This window comes from Staurois parvus, unplaced genomic scaffold (assembly GCF_062004578.1).
Source record: "Staurois parvus isolate SC_StPar_1 unplaced genomic scaffold, SC_StPar_1.0 ptg000385l, whole genome shotgun sequence".
In the NCBI taxonomy this organism is placed as follows: Eukaryota; Metazoa; Chordata; class Amphibia; order Anura; family Ranidae; genus Staurois; species Staurois parvus.
This window is the reverse complement of record NW_028318181.1, coordinates 343,106-362,591: the sequence shown is the minus strand read 5'-3', so window position 1 is coordinate 362,591 and position 19,486 is coordinate 343,106. Positions and strand designations below refer to the sequence as shown.

The following is a 19,486-nucleotide window of genomic DNA, read 5'->3' as shown; positions in this document are numbered from 1 at the left end:
CACCTTCCATTATCCTCTATGGAGCGGCAGTTGTGATTGGATATGTGTCCGTTTACACCAACCTACATCCGATCCAATCTGCTAAAAACATACGGATTGGGATCTGCTCCCCATCTGTCTAGCGGACCAGATCGGATGGCAGTCAGGTATAAAACGGACAGACTGTCCATTTACATCCGACCGCCCATAGAGGAGAATGATTTGAGTCTGTGTCCACTCTACATAAGTGTAGCGGACATGGACCAGTGGACACATTCCACACTGAGCAAGTGCACTCCTGCCAGGGTCCTCCCCTTTTGGAGGGGCTTAAGGCTCTATGCACAATGGGCGTTTAGCCCTAGTGGATGGGTCAATGGTGTTTAGGTGCGAGCAGAGGGCACAGATGCACTGTCCAGCCAACTTGCTGGCAGCCCATGAAACGCCATGAGAGGCTGACAACTGCTGGGGCTGGAAAGGGCTTAACAATGAACCTAGCAATACAAAGACAGCTTGAATTCCCGGCATTCATCCCTGAGCACACACTGCCCTAAACATTAGTACCCGCTCCACCCCATCCAGCTGCAACAGCTACCAGCTTCTCATAGATTTTGACAGGCTGCCGGACAAACTGCTAGCAGCTGGGTTGGATGGTACACCTGTGCCCTTTGCCTGCAGCTATATGCCAGAGGCCCATGCACAGGGAATAAACGCCCATTATGCAGGAGGCCTGAACGTGGCTAAATGGAAGAAAAGAAGTCTAAATGCAACTAAAGGCAGCTAAACCTGCTTAGGGCTATATTCACAGGGGCAGCCATGGGTGCAAAGTTTGCTGTATTCAAAGGTGGCTAACATTGATGTTGGATGCAGCATCACTCTATGCTATGGCTGTATAAAAATCGGGCGATTAGCTGTGGCCATCTTTCTGCAGAAATGCAGACTCTGGATGTATACTGTCTGTGTTTACGGTTGGGTCGCAGGCACAATTCACATGTAACCACTCAGATAAATGGTTATATGAGAACTGTGGTGGGGCCAGCTATTCATTTGTACAGACAGTGGCTGCTATTTGCGCACAGTGTGTGCAGGCAGTGTTTAGAACCGCTGGCGGGAATCTGCTGATTCTGCCTGGTGGCCGACCATGTGAATGTAACCTTAAAATAGGAAAGTCTAAACCCAAAAAAAAGTGATCTGGGAGGCACACAATTTGTTCATACTTCATAAATGACTTCTGTGTTTAGAAAAGGTAAATGCTGGAGTGTCTGTGTAAATGAGGCCTAACACTAATGAGAAATCCTACACTGTGGGTATTGTTTTTTATGTGTTCACTTTCTTATTTTCCAACCGTGTTTTGATTTTAAGTATAAGTCAAACTAACAATACCCTATATATAACAGCAGTAATGTCTGGAATGGATGGACTGATACACTTGCAGCCAATAACTTGCCTATCAATGTGTTCACTGCCAACAGATGAAGTTGTGGAACTTTAAACACATTCTTGTATTATACTTTCTGGTGCAGGTATGATCAGTAGAGCCTTTACATGCCAACAGATCATTGAGGCTCTGGGCCTCAAGAGACTTTGTTTATAGGGGAATTCCATTATTTAGTCCAATATATTTCCAACATTATATGGCCACGGTCTATGCAAAGCAACTATCTCCACCAATAAACAAAACTATAGATCCCACTCGAAAAATATAACAGTAAAGAACTGGATGAGATCTGGGACTATAGCATCCATGAAAAAAGAAGCTGGTAGTTAATCATGAATCACTAAGTGATTACCAGCCTCCTTTTACTGCATCTGACTGCTAGATGCACAGAATTGTAGTTTAATCTTTACTACACCAAGAGTTTCATATGAGCAAATATTACATTTGTCAAACCCAAGGTGATTAGTTCACCTGAGGACATCATTGGAAGTGGTAACCTCTATTGTCAAACTTCTGGTTATACTAGGAGGCATCAATTATATTGACTGGTATATATACTTTAAAGCCTGCAAGATGTACACAGCTTGTCAAATTGTTCACCCTCTGGAGGAGTTAAATATCAGATATTTTGCTTACAAAGTTACCATGTGGATTACAATTTTACTAGTGTAGTGACAGTGTTTGAGGAAGCTGCTGGTTGGTATACATATTCCACTTTGGATGTACTATTATGTATTACCAATAGAGATGTACTTTGGATTAAAGTACATGGGAACCATCACCATTTAAAACACCTCATGCAGTTTAAAATAGAAATGAAAAGCAAAACATTTGTGTATACACATAAAACCATTCTAAATACCATTTCCCCCCTTTTTCCTTTAGTTATCACATACCCTCTGTTCTCAGCTTCCTATGGAGCTCAGAGAACTGGGCGAGGAGAAACAACAGTACACTGGTCTTCGCAATGAATGGCTGTGCGAGGGGGACTGAGTTCTCAGCACAACTGGGAAACTGCTGCTGAGCTCTTATGCCCAGCATGGTCATTTTTTAACAGGAAACAGAGGGACTGGCAGGATAACCAGGTATTTTACATTAAGGAAGCAATACAAGGAGAACAGGATACTTTTTCGTACAAGTACATGGTACAACAGGCACATAAATTGGAAAAATTTCAGGTTTCAAATTTTTACTCTACCAGATGTTATATAGTCCTTATAAATGGTGGACCATGAATATATAAAAGACATTAGTTTAATACCTACTGGAAAGGTCTAACCAGTATTCTGTAAGGTATTATTTTTTTGAACTTTATTACAAAGATTGTTCCCTTCTTTCATTCTTATTAAGGTTTTATGTTCCTCGGGGTACAAGGTGTATAAAAAATGTTGTCCCATCTTCCTATGTACTGCCCCAGGCCAGCTGTGAGGTTGGACAGGACATCCATCCTCTCTTTGTGGCTCTCCGACAATGTAGTTAGCAAGAAGAAAGCTGCTTTGATAGGTGGCACTTTTCTCCATTTCCAAGCACTTGCCAGCTTGCATGAAATATTTTAGCTGACAAGCCCCTCCCTATCTGGATTCCTCATAAGACGCTTGTCTTGGGCAAAGGGGAGAAAAGCAGCACTTTTCCTGGGCAAGAGGAAAAAAGCGCTTCTTATCAAAGCAGCCGTCTCCTTGCGAGCTGTGTTGCTGGATGGCAGTTAAGGGAGGAGTGGGTGCCCTGTCCGACCTTACAGGTATCCTTTGATGGTACATAGGAAGAAAGGACAAAGAGCTCCGGAGAACAGAACACATTCATAAAACCTGAAGGGAGAATTCTCCTTTAATGCAATAAGTAATGTTTATTATTTTAATGTGCTATATTTGGGGCTCCATTACATTTATATGCATGTTTTTGTATGACTAACATTTTAAAAAACTATGCAATTATAAGTTACTTTTTATCAATGTGATATTTAAGGCATTTTTTAAACAACAAACATGTCATACTTACCTGCTCTGAGCAATGGTTTGGCACAGAGCAGCCCCGAACCTCCTCTTCTTGGGTCCCCCGCCAACCCTGGCCCCTCCCTCCTGCCAAGTGCCCCGACAGCAAGCAGCTTGCTATAGGGGCACCCAAGCAGGCTTGCTCCCGAGCCGCTGCTCCGTGTGTCCATTCACATACAGAGCCGTGGCTTCGCCCCTCCCACTCTCTCTTCATTGGCTCACTGGCTGTGGTTAACAGCACAAGGAGCCAATGGCTCCCGCTGCGGTCTTAGCCAATGAGGAGGGAGAGTTCCTGGAGAGCTAAGGCTCTCCTGCACATTGCTGGATCGCGATGGAGTTCAGTTGAGTATTGGGGCTGCTGCACACAGAAGTTTTTTTAACTTCATGCACAGGATGCATGAAGGTAAAAAACCTTGCGCCTTTACAACCACTTTATTAGTTTGAAAAGTGCCTACTATTACTTCAAATATTAGTTTAGGATCAAACAAACCTCCAAAGGAATAAAAATGGACCAGAGAGATCAGATCAGAGGGAATGGACAATTAACTCACCTTCAAGATCTTTTTAATACCGTTAATCGTTGATGTGAGAAGAGAACGAACTTTCTGGTCATCATTGAGGTAATCAGCATGGCGCACACACATAAACAATATATATGCTGGCAATCCTGGAATAAGGTTCACAGCAACACCGCGGGGCTTTAGGTCTGGTAAAGAAATGCAAAGCCATTACAAAAAAATGTATATTTGAAGTTCCTGGTTATTTTCTGCTCATATTCTCACCATTACTGCTCATATTCTTTCCCCACCCCTCTGTCTGCCTATTGAAGCAAAGTGAAATACTTGGTACTCCTGTGTATGAGGTGCATGTAGCTCTCTCCCCTCCTCACAATGCAGTGTTGGGTGGTAAAGCAAGCAAATCATAATTCCCAAGCACTGCCAAGTGGGGTTGGTGAGGTCAGACCAACTTGGAGTTACAAAGGGCTATGTTTCACTTTCCTTTGGCTGCTGAACAGAGTAGAAAGGGAACAAAATTCAGGCTAGTGTAAGCAATGGAGGAGAGTTAAAAAAAAATGTAACTTGCTGAACTACCTTTTCCAATTTTGGGTGGCATGAAATGGTGCAACTATTCGGAGTGATTATTTTGGTGGACAGTTTCAGTTCTAAGCTCTAGACAAAAGATATTAAACCCATATATGGAACATAAGTTGCTCCATTGCAGGAAGCAGATATATAATATTGAGGATGCTATACAAGCTTTATGATGTCTGCATAATTTTACAAATGGCAGAAGTCATACAGAGGTGTACGGTGACCAAACCTAGCTATGTCTGTGGCACAATAACCAACCTTTTCCTCCAGCAATTTAATTAAGGAAGAAGTATGGCCAAAGCTCTTTTGGCTTTACTTCTCCTATGGATTACAGGAGTGCAGTTCGTTTTGCACACCTGTGACCCGTTTTCAGCCAACAATGGGCTAAAGTCTGACATCACTCAACCATTCCAGGCTCTGAAAAGATCGAACCATAAGGTCGGGATTCACCCAGAAGCCTGGACCAACACTTGGGTCAGCCTCACAGCGAACCACTGAGCCAGCCCCTCCCGCCACCTCCACTGCTCATCGCTTCAGTGAGCTGACAGTCATGGCTCTCTGCTCAGAGTGGAGGGGAGAACTGAGCGATCAGCTGTCTTTGATCACTCTGTTCTCACTGCAGAGCCAGTGGGGGAAAGATACACCATAAGATTGATGCTGCATCCACCTAGATGAGTATAAATGTTTATTTTTTTTTTTACAAGTCCAATCTTCTGTTTTAAAATACCAGTCGGTACGGCTCTATATATTTCACCATACATTCAAAATCTAGGTCAGGCTGAGAGCCTTGATTTGTTGATGTACGGTCATGCTTATTGATTAGAATACATAGTAAAAATACATTTGTATATACTTACCCAATATAAGATTTTTTATCAATTTTGGTTCATCATCTTTCTTATACTCCAGCATTCCTTGGAAGTCTTTCTCCTTCCGTGGTATATTGAGCGGACGGATAGGTTCATCCACTATTTGACCAGGAGACACATTCTCCATTTGACCAACTGTAATTCAAATGACAACATGAAATGTGCAAACACTGAACTCAACTACTAACCAGAGGACACGTACAACAAAAGAACAGAGCACACCAGGAAAACCGAAGTCTGGTTGTGTCATGTCCTAAATACCCATTGTAAGGAGTATTGACTTCTCATCTTACTAAGCAAATCATTTTTCCCAGAAGTCTATTGTCATTTTAAAGCCTAACTCCAGCTACTTTTAATTTTTTTTGTTTTGGATAGATAGAAGAAGATTTAAACTTTCTGCCAGGTTCTATGTTATCCTACTGACAGGAAGTGAGGGGAATATGTGACACAGAGACACATAGGGCAATACAAATCTTACACGTCCTCAGGCTATCCAAAAATAAAAAATGACTGAAGTTGGGCTTTAAAATAAATTTAATCTGAATGGCTCCATAAACATAACACTTTTCTTAATCTCTCTCTCACAGAGAGAACCAGCAAGAAAACACCTTAAAATAACTTTCAGCATATAATTTAATGATTTATTTCCAAATCGGCATTCTGTAAACTTAGATTAAAAGTCTGGCTCAATAAAGTCAAGTCTGATTGCTAATGTGTATTTACATGTTCTAAATAGAAGTCATTATTTGCAATAAAGCAACACAGTATTGGTATTCTGGAACTCAGAAATTAATTTTTAGCAAATCACCTACAAAAAGTTAGCTATTGTCTAGCATTGCTATATATTCAGAAGTAAAAAAAAAAAATGTGAAGTACCCTTTATTTCGAGGCCTTACCTGTTCAACAGCAGACCTACAGCTACCATTTTGATCATTACTTTCTTTACACCCCCTTGGCTCTACAGCCTCATTGCAACCTTTGCATAATCTACAGCTTGGAACCTATATGTTATAACACTGATTGGATTGGAACCACGCTACAATTTATAGAGCTAATAAAATTGTATTGATAAAAAAAAACATGTAGAGCAATGCATTAAATTCCAATATCTATATTTACAATGTTGGACTTTATCCGTTTTCCTTTATTCAGCACCTATAAAGTTCTACATTGTAAACATAGATATTGGTCCTTATAGGTAAAAGGGATGCAGTGCATTGAGCAACCATCAGTTCTAATTGAGTATACAGATGTAATGCACGAAAGTGTCATTAAACCCAAAACACTTATTTGTATACATGTCTTTAAGTTCAGTTCCTATACTTGTGTGCATATGCTTATTACCATCCATCTGTTCTTTTTTATTAATACTTGTTTGCCTTGCCATTTCTATGCACTGCTCCATTGTCAGTGACAATGCCATTGCAGGCGATCCTCTGGCCTCTACATTGCCACTCTTATTGCACAAGCTCCCCTTTGTGCCTGTTGGGAAGCCATTCCTTTCCCCATTTCTCCCCATGAAGCTGCCCCCTGTGACTTTTTCTCACATGCGGGGCAGCTTCAGCTGCTTGATTAACATTAGCTCTTTCTCCCCTTCTATCCTACCCGATGACTGGGACTGTGCATTAGACCAAAATCCTCTATTCAAAAAATTATTATTTAAAGTGGAATTTAACTCAGTTTTCAAAAAATTGCTGACAGGTAGGGTTTTTATGACAGAGTACACCCTTTTCGTCTCTTCTGTCTTAAATGCTTCCCTCTGCCTGTCAGATGTCATGTACACTGAGCCACACATGTGCAGCTCAGAATACATTTACAGCACCTGCTCTATGCCACGGTGATGTGTCTCCCGTGTGCATGCATGGCAGTGACGTCTTCACAGCCTGGCCATTCAAACAGCTGAACAGATGGAACGCGCAAGGAAAACTGAGTGAGGATGGAAGCACCTGGGACTAGCAGGAACACTGTCCGTGCAGCGATAGAGGTCACGGTTTGATAGGCAAGTCTGCCATAATGGTGCATACTAGTAAGTTATGGCATAAACCACCTAAGGGCCCCTTAAAAAAAAACAAAAATAAAACGAGTTCATTACATTTTTAAATTAAATTAATTAGTCGTTATTTTAGATAATATTAATGGTTTAAACTTTTATAATTTTTTTTTTATTTAAATTTAGAGTTTTTTTAAATTAAACCATGTGACTCCCAATCAGTGCTGGGCAGTCATGGGAAAACAAAGAAAACTTCCTGCAGTGATTTCTGCAGGCTACGTCAGAGGTTTACTGCTTGCTCTGCCTACCGATCGCACAGTGCAGTGCGGTGCAAAGCAAGCAAATAAAAGTGATTTATAAAGCATAAAATAAAGTCTCCCGAAATATTTTTTTCTTATCAGTTCTACTTACAGTTGCGTATACTGGTATATTCATTTGTCATACATGTGAAAGTCTGGCTGAAAGTTTTATGACACATTAATGAAGCCCAGATCTAAAAAGGCACCATCACCATGACGGAAACCCACAGAGATCTTATTTTCTTTTCCTGCAACACCCACTTATAGAGGGCTAGATCGGAGTTATTAGTATGGAATTTGTATTGAAAATGTTTCTACAGATATTTTTACCACGATAAATGCTGGAACTATTTGACATCTCCTGAAAGAATGTCAGAGCAAAAAAATATACACAGTTAACATAATTCTCAAAAAGGCACATGGGATGAGAAAATCAAGGTAACAGTAGTGGCAGGCTATAAATCTGGATGATGCAAAATCAGATGCAGCATATTACCTTCCAGCTCCCCGATTTTCTTAGCAAATACTTTCAGCTGCTTTTTCAGCTTCCTGACCGTCTTATCCTGCTTCTCAAGTTGCTCCATTAGATCCTGCAGATATTAACATTATCTTAATAAAACAAACACCCTTTTAAACAACATGGCAGGTTTAGCATACAACTTGCTAAGCCAAGGTTAGTGTAGAACAAGACCAGACAGCTAGGTAACAGCGCCACCAATGGGCAGATGTGTGCACTGCATGAATAGTACTAGTGCAGATCTGGGCAGAATTCCCCAATCTTAAGAAATGTACATATCCTCTGCAAGTGTAATGAACCATTCATTTAAATTATGACTTATATAGTCTACTGCTTTTTCAAAGGCAGCACAATAGATCATTTCATCTGTCAGAAAATACACTTGACTCTACAGGTACATATATCATGTTGCAGGTAATGTACCCAACTGATAATTTACAATTAAAAAAAGGCAACAAAAATTGGTATAAAGTATAGTAAACTCCCACATGGCATATATTGCAAATTTGTAGAATTCTGCCCAAAGAACTGGCAACTATAAATTACGAGTTTAAAAACTGTAGGGTAGACAGAAAGTAAATAGAAGGGAGCAACTACAGAAGAGCCATAGCATCCTGGCACAAGAAGCAAAATATAAAATATCAATATGTCCAACATGAAGAAGAATCAGGGGCTGTGAGCAAGGCTTTCCTTTCTCGGTAAAAAAAAAAATCCAGTGGGGTAATAATGCTCAGTGCTAGGAGCTCCCCCCAGGGTTCCCATTTCATGGGCTGTGCAGTATGAGACAGGGCACTCGGAACCAAAACACCAAAGTACTGTTCAATAATCCAGATACAGTTTTATTCCAGTAAGGGTCAAATGGACAATAAAAGGAGTATTCAATGCATTTGAGAGGTCCCACTTCATCGGGGCTTCCAAAAGGAAACATTGGGGAAGATTCCCTAAAACCGGTGTATACTCAGAATCTGGTGCAGCTCTGCATGGTAGCCAAATAGCTTCTGATTTCAGCTTGTTCAGTTAAGCTTTGACAATAAAACCTGGAAGCTGATTGGTTTCTATGCAGAGCTGTACTAGATTTTGCAAGCTCCAGTTTTAGTAAATCTCCCCCAGTGTATTATTATTATTATACAGTATTTATGAAGCGCCAATAGTTCGCTCAGCGCTGTACATTACAAAGGGGGACAGAACATGTGACGGAACAATAACAATACAATGCAAAACATGAGGAGATCGAGGGCTCATATAAGGACTGAGTACTGACTGCAACCCCAATAGTTTTTTTTTTTTTTTTTTTTATTTTAATCTTCACAGATCTTGCCAGCAGTTGGCTCTCTATTAACTCTATTAATATGAGGGTTAATCTAAATGCTACTTACACAATAAATATGACAATCTGATGCATCATAATGATTTTGTAAGCAGTTATTTGGCTAAAAGCTTGTCTCGTGGACATAATAGACTTTGTATGTTTTTGATGATGTATGTATCATATTCATCATTCTCTATTTTTGACACCATATTTTGGTCACCAACCACCACTTCTGAAGAATTGGAAATCATCTCAACGAAACGTGTAGACCTTACTGCTCAGTTAGCCTTCCACCATTGTTGCTACTGTAATACAAATATATCCCATACCAGTACTGTGAAATTATATTTGTATGCGATGTTTGATCTGCAACGTGGTGTTGCATAACACATGAGCCAGTTTTTATGTCAACGTAGCACTTTTGCAACTGGTGGATGAAGATTTTTAACTTTATGAATGGTATGTATTGAAATATTTTTGATACTTTGAAAGTCCCTCTTCCCATATCCAAAGTTGTAACTGTGCAATACGATGTTGGTATCTATATTTGAGCAATGAAAGATTTGGGCCCATATAATTTTGTATATAGACTGTTGAACAGCGGTGTGGTGCTTCAATTCTTATTCTTGCTGCTTTGCAATATAAACCAAGGAAACTGGTGATCTGGTGGGGTCCGTAAGCTGCCTGCCAAATAACCAGACCACCTTTACTACCATCATCACAACACTACTGGATAACAAAAACCTATTATGGGTCCAGCGCTATCTTTTCCACTTTTGTATAAACCAATTTTCATCACTTTCATAAAACTATTATTTTACAAAGAATTAAAACAATGAAAAGTGGTGCTTCTTTGACATTTTGCTTGGCTTTTTGTTGACTGCATTTGCCTAAATACAAAAAACTAAAAGGCCCAAATCTTCCAGCAGAATTGTTTGTTCCTAACTGGGTGTGTAATTGAAATTGTCACTATTAAGGTCTATTCATAACACAACAGTTGCAAAGTATGCCTACACACTACCTATTGGCTGTAAATGGTATATATGAAATGGGAAAATGCAATATTTCATGTTTATCATACTAAAAAAAGGTTTTATTTCTGAATTAATAAATCATGTTCAGAACACAACACCTTTTATTTTTAATAAGAACTGCTGATGGAGCTCCACAAAAATCAAATTCTGATCATCTCAACAATTCTACCTAGTTTCTCTTAAGCATTAAGCCACCTGATAAATAATACCCACCTTTCTGTTACTCACCTTGTCAGTTCCCTGGGATATACCACCTGAATACACTACATTGTCCTTTGTTCTTCTGACTCACTTAATCATTGTAGCAATCTTTCAGAACTATGGATCCAATAGTCTCAGGGATGAGCTCAGATGCATTTGGATCCTAGTCTGAACCCACCTGAGTGATAATGCCAAGAAGAGGTCTCTGTACTTGGCCAATCAGCACTGGCCCAGGCATTCCCTGTCCTGGAGGCACGCATATACACCTGCAGCTGTGGGGCAAGGAATACCTCAGCCACTTATGATTGGGTAAATGCAATAATTGGATGGATTCAGACCTTGATCCGACCATACCTGAGCTCATCCCTAATTGTAGTACCAGCATTCCCCTCATTTACTCACACATTCAGCCCTATAGATACAGTGCCTTGAAAAAGTATTCATACCCCTTGAAATTTTCCACATTTTGTCATAATACAATCAAAAAAGTAAATGTATTTTATTGGGATTTTATGTGATAGACCAACACAAAGTGGCACATAATTGTGAAGTGGAAGGAAAATGATAAATGGTTTTCAACACTGTTTTCAAATAAATCTGTGAAAAGTGTGGTGGCATTGGTATTCAGCTCCCCTGAGTCAATACTTTGTAGGACCCCCTTTTGCTGCGATTCCAGCTGCAAGTCTTTTTGGGGATGTCTCTACCAGCTTTGCACATCTAGAGAGTGACATATTTGCCCATTCATCTTTGCAAAATAGGTCAAGTCAGATTGGATGGAGAGTATCTGTGAATAGCAATTTTCAAGTCTTGCCACAGATTCTCAACTGGATTTAGGTCTGGACTTTGACTCGTCCATTCTAACACATTAATATGATTTGATCTAAACCATTCCATTGTAGCTCTGGCTGTATGTGTAGGGTCGTTGTCCTGCTGGAAGGTGAACCTCTGCCCCAGTCTCAAGTCTTCTGCAGACTCGAACAGGTTTTCTTCTAAGATTGTCCTGTATTTGCCCCATCCATCTTCCCATCAACTCTGGCCAGCTTACCTGCCCCTGCGGAAGAAAAGCATCCCCATGACATGATGCTGCCACCACCATGTTTCACTGTGGGGATGGTGTGTTCAGAGTGATGCGCAGTGTTCATTTTCGGCCACACATAGCTTTTTGCTTTTAGGCGAAAAAGTTCAATTGAGGTCTCAACTGACCAGGGCATCTTCTTCCACATGTTTGCTGTGTCCCCCGTATGTCTTGTGACTTCTTATGGGTTTCTGTCAACAATGGCTTTCTTCTTGCCACTCTTCCATATAGGCCAGATTTGTGGAGTGCACAACTAATAGCTATCCTAGATTCTCCCACCTTAGCTGTGGATCTCTGCAGCTCCTCCAGAGTTACCTTGGGCCTCATGTCTGCTTCTCTGATTAATGCTCTCCTTGTCCCACCTGTCAGTTTAGGTGGACGGCCATGTCTTGTTAGGTTTGCAGTTGTGTCATACTCTTTCCATTTTCAGATGATGGATTGAACAGTGCTCCGTGAGATGTTCAAAGCTTGGGATATTTTGTTATAACATAACCCTGCTTTGAACTTCTCCACAACTTTATCCCTGACCTGTCTGGTGTGTTCCTTGGCCTTCATGACGCTGTTTGTTCAATAATGTTCTCTAACAAACCTCTGAGGGCTTCACAGAACAGCTGTATTTATATTGAGATTACATTACACACAGGTGGACTCTATTTACGAATTAGGTGACTTCTGAAGGCAATTGGTTCCACTACAGTTTAGTTAGGGGTAATAGAGTAAAGAGGGTTGAATACAAATGCACGCCACACTTTTCAGATATTTGTAAAAAATGTTGAAAACTATCATTATATATAAAATCCCAATAAAATACATTTATGTTTTTGGTTGTAACATGAAAAAATGTGGAAAATTTCAAGGGGTATGAATACTTTCTCAAGGCACTTTATGGTATAGGAATGTAACTGAATAAGTGCTGTATAAATGGCATTAGCAAGATGAACAGAATGGGTTGTACTGAGTTTGATGGCATGAACAAAATGTATATAAATAAATTATATTACACCTAAAATTGGTGAAACGAAAAGAAAAAAAAATGATAATTTTTGCTGTGTGGCAATAGTAAATGATAGGACTTTAGTGAAATTAAAAAGGGAAAAGATGGCAAAAAAAATAAAAGCATAATCAATGAACACAAAAGGTCAAGGCAGATGGGGCAAGCTTTTCAATGTCCCATATCTGACATACACTGTTATCTGTCAATATGGAGATGCAAATCCTTGTGCCACTCAACTTGCACTGGAACATATATAATGTCTTGTATAATAAACAATGGTGAAATTAAATTACATTTAGAGTTTCAGTGGATTGTGGTTAGAATAATTTTGTCTACAGATGCAGTTAGTAAGGCGTTGTGCTCTTGTGCTGAACATGAAGACAGGACACAATGACACTGAAAGCTGTGATGGTAAGACACACAATGCAGCCTTGTCATATCAACAGCATCAGACAGCCAGACAGGCTGAATCTCTGTTAGTTCTCGAGGACACAGCGAGGACAAAAGAGCAGGCAGATGTGTGATTTACATACAATGATCCGTCTGTAAAGTGAAATCCGGTACGATTGATACTTCATGGGATCATCTGCATATAACTCCTCAAAATACTGAAAAAACAGGTAGAATGCAAGTACCCTCTTCATTTACAATTTCACATTAATGACTACTTTGTTCAGGTTCACAACAACCAATAATTACAAATCTAAATTCTACAGCCATGGTTAATTGGATTAAAGCCTCATCTTAGATTCAACATATATTTTAATATAATATGCTAAAAAACACAAATTTCGTTGGTAATGCTGTCTTGTCCATGGTGCTCCTAAAAACAGTCGTGGATTACCAAATAAGTTATAGTAAGTAGTCTAGTAACAGAATGATCTGATCCTTCTCATGAACAGCCATATTAAATGGGGCTTGTCTAATAGAAGACAAACATGTAGTCATAGGGGTTGATTTACCAAAACGTGAAAGAAAAAAGCAATACAAGCAGAGCAACCAATAGAGCTACCTGCACATTGGGCCCGCTATGTGCTCCAAATCCCAGTGTTTTAGTGTACCTGGGAGGCACAGGTACATTGTCTAGCCCTGCTGTCTGCAGTTGATGGCAGGCTGATATATGCTGCGGCTGGATGGGGCTGAACACTGTACCAATAAAAACATTTTTAAAAATTTAGCTTTTGGTCTGATAGAACCCCTATATAAATTTTATATCACTCCTGATACTTTTTTCTTTGCTACTCTAAACCACAGGTGTCAAAAACAAGGCCCACGGGCCAAATCCAGCCCTCCAGGCCATTTAATGTGGCCCTTGCGTCTCTGCTGCAGTTACCCCCTTGTCTTTGCCCTCACCTTGTCATATCAGTCGGCAACAAAGAGGATAATAGAACTCCTTTGCCAAATCCTGCACCTCCCAGTGCAGATGCAGCACCCCTCATCTCTGCCCCCCCTGATCTCAGCAGAGTCTGGCAGCTGACTCCATTCCTCCTCCAGACCCTGCACTTTCTGCTTTCCAGCTCTGCACCCAAAGATTAGGGAGTGTTTGGGATTCTTGACATCTGATGTAATGGGGGGGGCTCTGGGCATCTAGTCTTACAGATACAACTGGCCCTTTGAGGGCAACCATAATGCTGATATGGCCCGCGATGAAATGGAGTCTGACACCCCTGCTCTAATCTATCCAAACAAAAAAAATGTTGGCTTGAGTTCCTCTCCAAGTAAAGGATACAGAATAGATTTAAAGTGATTGTAAACCTTTACTGTTCTTTTAATAAAATTAAAAAAATATATATATACTTGCCTGCGCTGTGCAAGGATATGCTCTTCTGGGGTCCCCACTGGATCTCTCTGCTCCATCTCTTTTCTGTGTGCCCCCATAGCAAGCCAATTGTCATGGGGGCACACATGCGGGTGCTTTCCAGAGTGTCTATGGACTCACACAGCCCTGACCCCCGCTCCCTCCTCACTGGATTTTACTTACAGCAGCAGGGGCTAATGGCTCCCACTGTTCCCAGCACAGTATGTGAAAGCAGGTAGAGGGGAGAAAAGATCTGCAGCTGGACACAGCACTGGATTAATACAGGACTCATGTAAGCATTAAGAAAGGGGGGGGGGGGGGGGGACAGGTAGGGGACGTTTTTCCTTTTACCTTAATTCAGATAATGCATTAAGGTAAAAGAAAACCTTTAGAGTTTAGAACTTTAAATTTATATGTATGTTTTCAGCCCCAATAGTCCAGTGCAGTAATTTTATCATAGGGCTTTCAATGGAAAAAACAAATGTGATCACGCTATGAAAACCCACACCCTCAACCTATCCTTAGCTGTTAACATCTCCCAAACACTTAAATGATACGTTCACCTTTCATGAAAAAAATAAGATAAGCACATCTTTTTGCAGGTAAAAAAAAAGTGCATTTATTATTATTTTTTATTACAATAGAGCTTGTAAAGCATTGCGCCCGCAATCAGCAGATCACAGGTACAATGCCAGGATCCTGCAGACTCTGGGTACACTGTCTGATTGTTCCTTTCAATATAGGCACGTGGTTACTGAAAGAATCAATGAACTACAAGAGCGCTCACCCACGCCCCCACAGTTCATTGAGAACTATAAGCCGTCGGACACAGTGGTCGACGGTAACGTATAGTTCATTCACTGACAGAGCTCTGTGAATGAATGACGCAGCCATGTGGGTGAAGCCCCGCACAGTCATGCTGTTTTTAAATTGTGACAGTGAGTGCGGGGAGAGGATCTGCCACCAGCTGTTACAGGGAGGGGAGGCAGGAGCTGCAACATGTTCCATACTAAATATGGGTGGAACATGTAACATGGTCACAAAGCGAACATGGCCTTTAAACCTATTCCTCCCTCTCCCATGTCTATAATCCTGCCATGGCTGCCAAGAATATACTACTTTAAAAGACAATCCTTCCATTTAAACCAACTGAAAAATGACAGGTGAGATTCTCTATTTTTTTTTTATTTTTTTTTTTTACTGCTTTCCTATGCAGACAGCATATAAAGAAAATGACAATGGACAGCCTTGAGTTGTATACAAATGAATAAATTAAACTCAATCTCAAAGCAATACCTTTTGTGGACATCCCCAATGAATGACCTACATACCAGATTCTCGTTGGTCAGCCGGGTTATCTCATGCTGTAAACTGGCTTCGATTCGAGCTTCAGGAGGAAGTTGCAGGTTCTGGGCAAGTAGCTGCTGCTGGCGGTTGTTTTCTTCCCGTAGACCCTGGATCTCTCCTTTGAGAGCTTCCAACTCATTCTCATAGCTCTTCTTCTGAGACTGGAGCTGTGACTCTAGAACTCTAAAACAGCAATATAAAAAAATAATATTTGCTATAAATGTCATTATTTTCCCTGTATTAAAAGCAGCAGAATTAGAGCATCAGCCCCATTCACCAAGGCAGAACACATTATAAACCCATAAAGGTTTGCTATAATTAATACCAGTTTCAAACAGGACTGTTAAACTAACCATCCAGGACAAACATATTGGTAGGTCAGTTTCCTTCCATTCATAATGGCCCTAGTGCATACATGTGTTTGGCAAGTGCCGTGAGCATTGGGCTGTGAGCTCAGTTGGGGCCAGAATCTGGAGTGAATGATCCTACATAGAAATTAAAATGCTAAAAATCCAAGGTCACATGGGATAAATTATTAAAAAACATTCCTGTGTATTAAGACTCAATTTGATGATGATAAAATAAAGCGAGGAAACAAACTTGGATGGGTAAAATGGCAATGTGGTTTAATATGTTTTTGCTTAGGGCTTGTTCATACTAGTGATTAGGGATCATAAAACCCAATGGCCGAGCCTCAGTTTTAACACCTCCCAACTGCTTCTCTTTTAGCTGCAGAGGCAGCAGCAGTAATGCCAAGGCTGCAATGCTTTGCTGTATGGACACAACAGGAATTATACCCGGTACTGCTTTCCGCAGTGCTTCCACCCGCCGATCATGACCCATTCAAGTGAATGGGACCACACTGCACATGGTTAGGCCTTGCTAGTGTGGGGTCAAAGTGATTAAAGCAGGTAGCGAGGAGGCCGTACAACACCGCCTCTTAGATGTTGGTGATCTATGTCCAGATCACTCTTCAGACACCAAAGCACGTATAAACAAGGCCTAACAGTATCGATTATGTGAAGTTACAGTTGCATTGGAACATGGCTTTAAATCTAGAGGGGACACTACCTAAATATTTAAAGCGGGTCTGCAATAAAGTTCAATAGAGTAAATTAGCATCAGGAATCAGAAACAGACACCGACAACCAGATGGTGCACATACATTTTATCACTTCTCCCCATTCTTCACCTCACTATTGGTCGATGAGGACATACAACAAAATGTAGGACCCACGGTGACTTTGAAAGACGACAGGGTAAATGAGCAATTTTTAAGTTGAAGTTGATAGTTTGATAATAGAGCTCTCCAGGTTTTGGGCTCCACTCTGGTAGGTAAAGCCAGCCATAGATGGATAGAAATTCTTTCAGTTAAGCAGGGACTGGCCACATTTCCATCCATCTATGGACAGGCTGGTTGTACAGAGGTCAATCTCTTGATCGACTTCTGTACAACCAGTCTGTTGGTAAATTCCCACTCGATCAGTGCCACCGGCTATAGAATACAATAGCTCTATGGGAGGGATTCCTCCTTCGACCTTGAATGTATGGATGGGAGAATCAATTCATTTTCTTTTGTTCAACCCACTGGTTGTACCAAAGAAAATGAATCATGTATGGGTGAATGCATAATGGAAGTTTAACTCTTGTACACTTCAGCACCAGTGCACTTTAAATCATTTTTAGCATTGATCAAGGTGTAGAATTAGCCAGCTCTCATAGGAAAGTTCAGTAACTAAGCAGAGATTGTAGAAAAAAATTATTTTTTAGGAAGAATTGCTAAGATGAATTACAAGAAGTGTCTATATTAAAGCAAAAATAGCAGCATTTGTGTACTGTAGACAATACTTCCACATTTTATTTTTCTACAGCTTTTAAGCATCAGTCCCAATAGATTTGTGTTAGCTCACTGACCAGCAAGATGTAAAACGTCAATAGGTAAGGCTTTATCATCATTTTGTATTAACAGAGTAAAACAGGGTAAAGCTGGTATAAAGCAAACATGCAGGCAAATACTCAGACACTAGTGTAGGAATTTAGAAGGCTTGGTAACATGCTTTTAAGAAAACCCAACCACAATCAAAGAGTGTAACTCCACTTATTTCCCCACTTTGACAGTCTGATATTATTGGATAAGTATTAGAATTATTGACCTATCTTGTTCCAAAACACCTACACAGCTGTGGAAGGACTCATTTTGCCCAAAGAGAAAGTAACTTTTTACAGCTCTATCTACACTTACCATACCTATAAGTGAAAATCCCAATTTTTAAGTGGCTTGCAATAATAGGGCAGATTCTGACCTCGTACTGGATGATTATAAGCCCTTTCAGGTTACTCATAACACAGGTGTACCATTTTGTTGTAGAATCTCTCTGAGTGGGTCAAATGTTTTTCTTTTATCTGTATAAAAATGAAGGGATAAAGTAATGCACATACAGTGCTGACACTGAGAATGAAAAATAACTCTCAGAGCTCTGAGAGCTTTGAAAATGGGGTCCTATCTCTTTGACCATCATTCTTGGGGAGATACTTGGCCATCTATGGTCACCTTTCCTACATCTGACAATAGAATGCTTGCATAGATACCCAAGACTACCTAGGAAAACATAAAGCTGAAACAAAAGTAATGCAAAAGTAGGCATAACTTTATTATTAACTTGCATAGATCGTTCAAATTTCACAGGCTGGAACAGTAACTCATTCTCTATGGCACATACGTCAAACACAAGACCTGCAGGTCGAATACGGCCCGCCAGGACTTGTCATGTGGCCCTCCCACCCAGTTTTGCAGCTGGATCGTCGCAGAACTTCATTCTGCCACCTCTGGCTCTTACACTCTGCTCCAACTTCCAGCTGTCACTTGTAAACACAGAAGCTTTCTGTGTTTACAAAGGACAGCTTTGCTTTCAGTGGCTTCCGTATGTAACGGATCCCTCACAGCAGGGACAGCTCTCCAGAATCTGAGAGCGAAAACAGTCTCCCTGCAAGGCAGCACTGCCTACAAAGGAGCCACAAAAGTCAAAAACACGGGTAGTAGAGAAAGCCGCCTACATACAGAGAGATAGGAGAGAGTAGAGATGCACTGCACTCTGTACTGTACACAGCACACCCCTGAACCCTGCACGTAGCGCACCCCTGAACCCTGCACTCTGTAAGTAGCGCACCCCTAAGCCCTGCACTCTAAGTAATGCACCCCTAATCTTTGCTACAATCGGCCCTTTGAGCGAAACCATACTGCTGGTGCTGCCCGTGATAAAATGAACTTTGACACTCCTGCTTTATGGCAATTCTTTTTCTCCTTTTTCATTGCAGGTAAATAGGTTACAAGCAGAAGCAACGTGCCATCATTGAGTTCTTGATGGAGGAGTGCACGTTGTCTGACATCCATAGAAGGTTATAGAATGTATACAAAGATGACACCATTGAGAAAAGCAATGCTGTCATCTTTGTAACATTCTGTAGCCTTCTTTGGATGTCGGACAGTCTGCACCCTTCCTTCGTCAAGAACTCAACAAGAGGAAGAGTTAAGCTACCAACATGTAAAATGTAAACAACCT

General features: G+C 40.7%; 1 protein-coding gene across 1 annotated transcript in view; it reads right to left on the bottom strand.

Annotated features, from left to right (window-relative positions):
• LOC149455884 (unconventional myosin-Va-like) overlaps positions 1 to 19,486 on the bottom strand; it is a 241,092-nt gene that overhangs the window by 21,872 nt on the left and 199,734 nt on the right. Inside the window, exons 31-35 of the mRNA XM_089685755.1 lie at positions 15,911 to 16,109; positions 13,315 to 13,389; positions 8,148 to 8,241; positions 5,351 to 5,497; positions 3,954 to 4,108 (exon numbers count right to left, since the gene is read on the bottom strand). Of these exons, the coding sequence (XP_089541881.1) occupies positions 3,954 to 4,108; positions 5,351 to 5,497; positions 8,148 to 8,241; positions 13,315 to 13,389; positions 15,911 to 16,109 (670 nt within the window). The remainder of the gene's footprint in view (positions 1 to 3,953; positions 4,109 to 5,350; positions 5,498 to 8,147; positions 8,242 to 13,314; positions 13,390 to 15,910; positions 16,110 to 19,486) is intronic.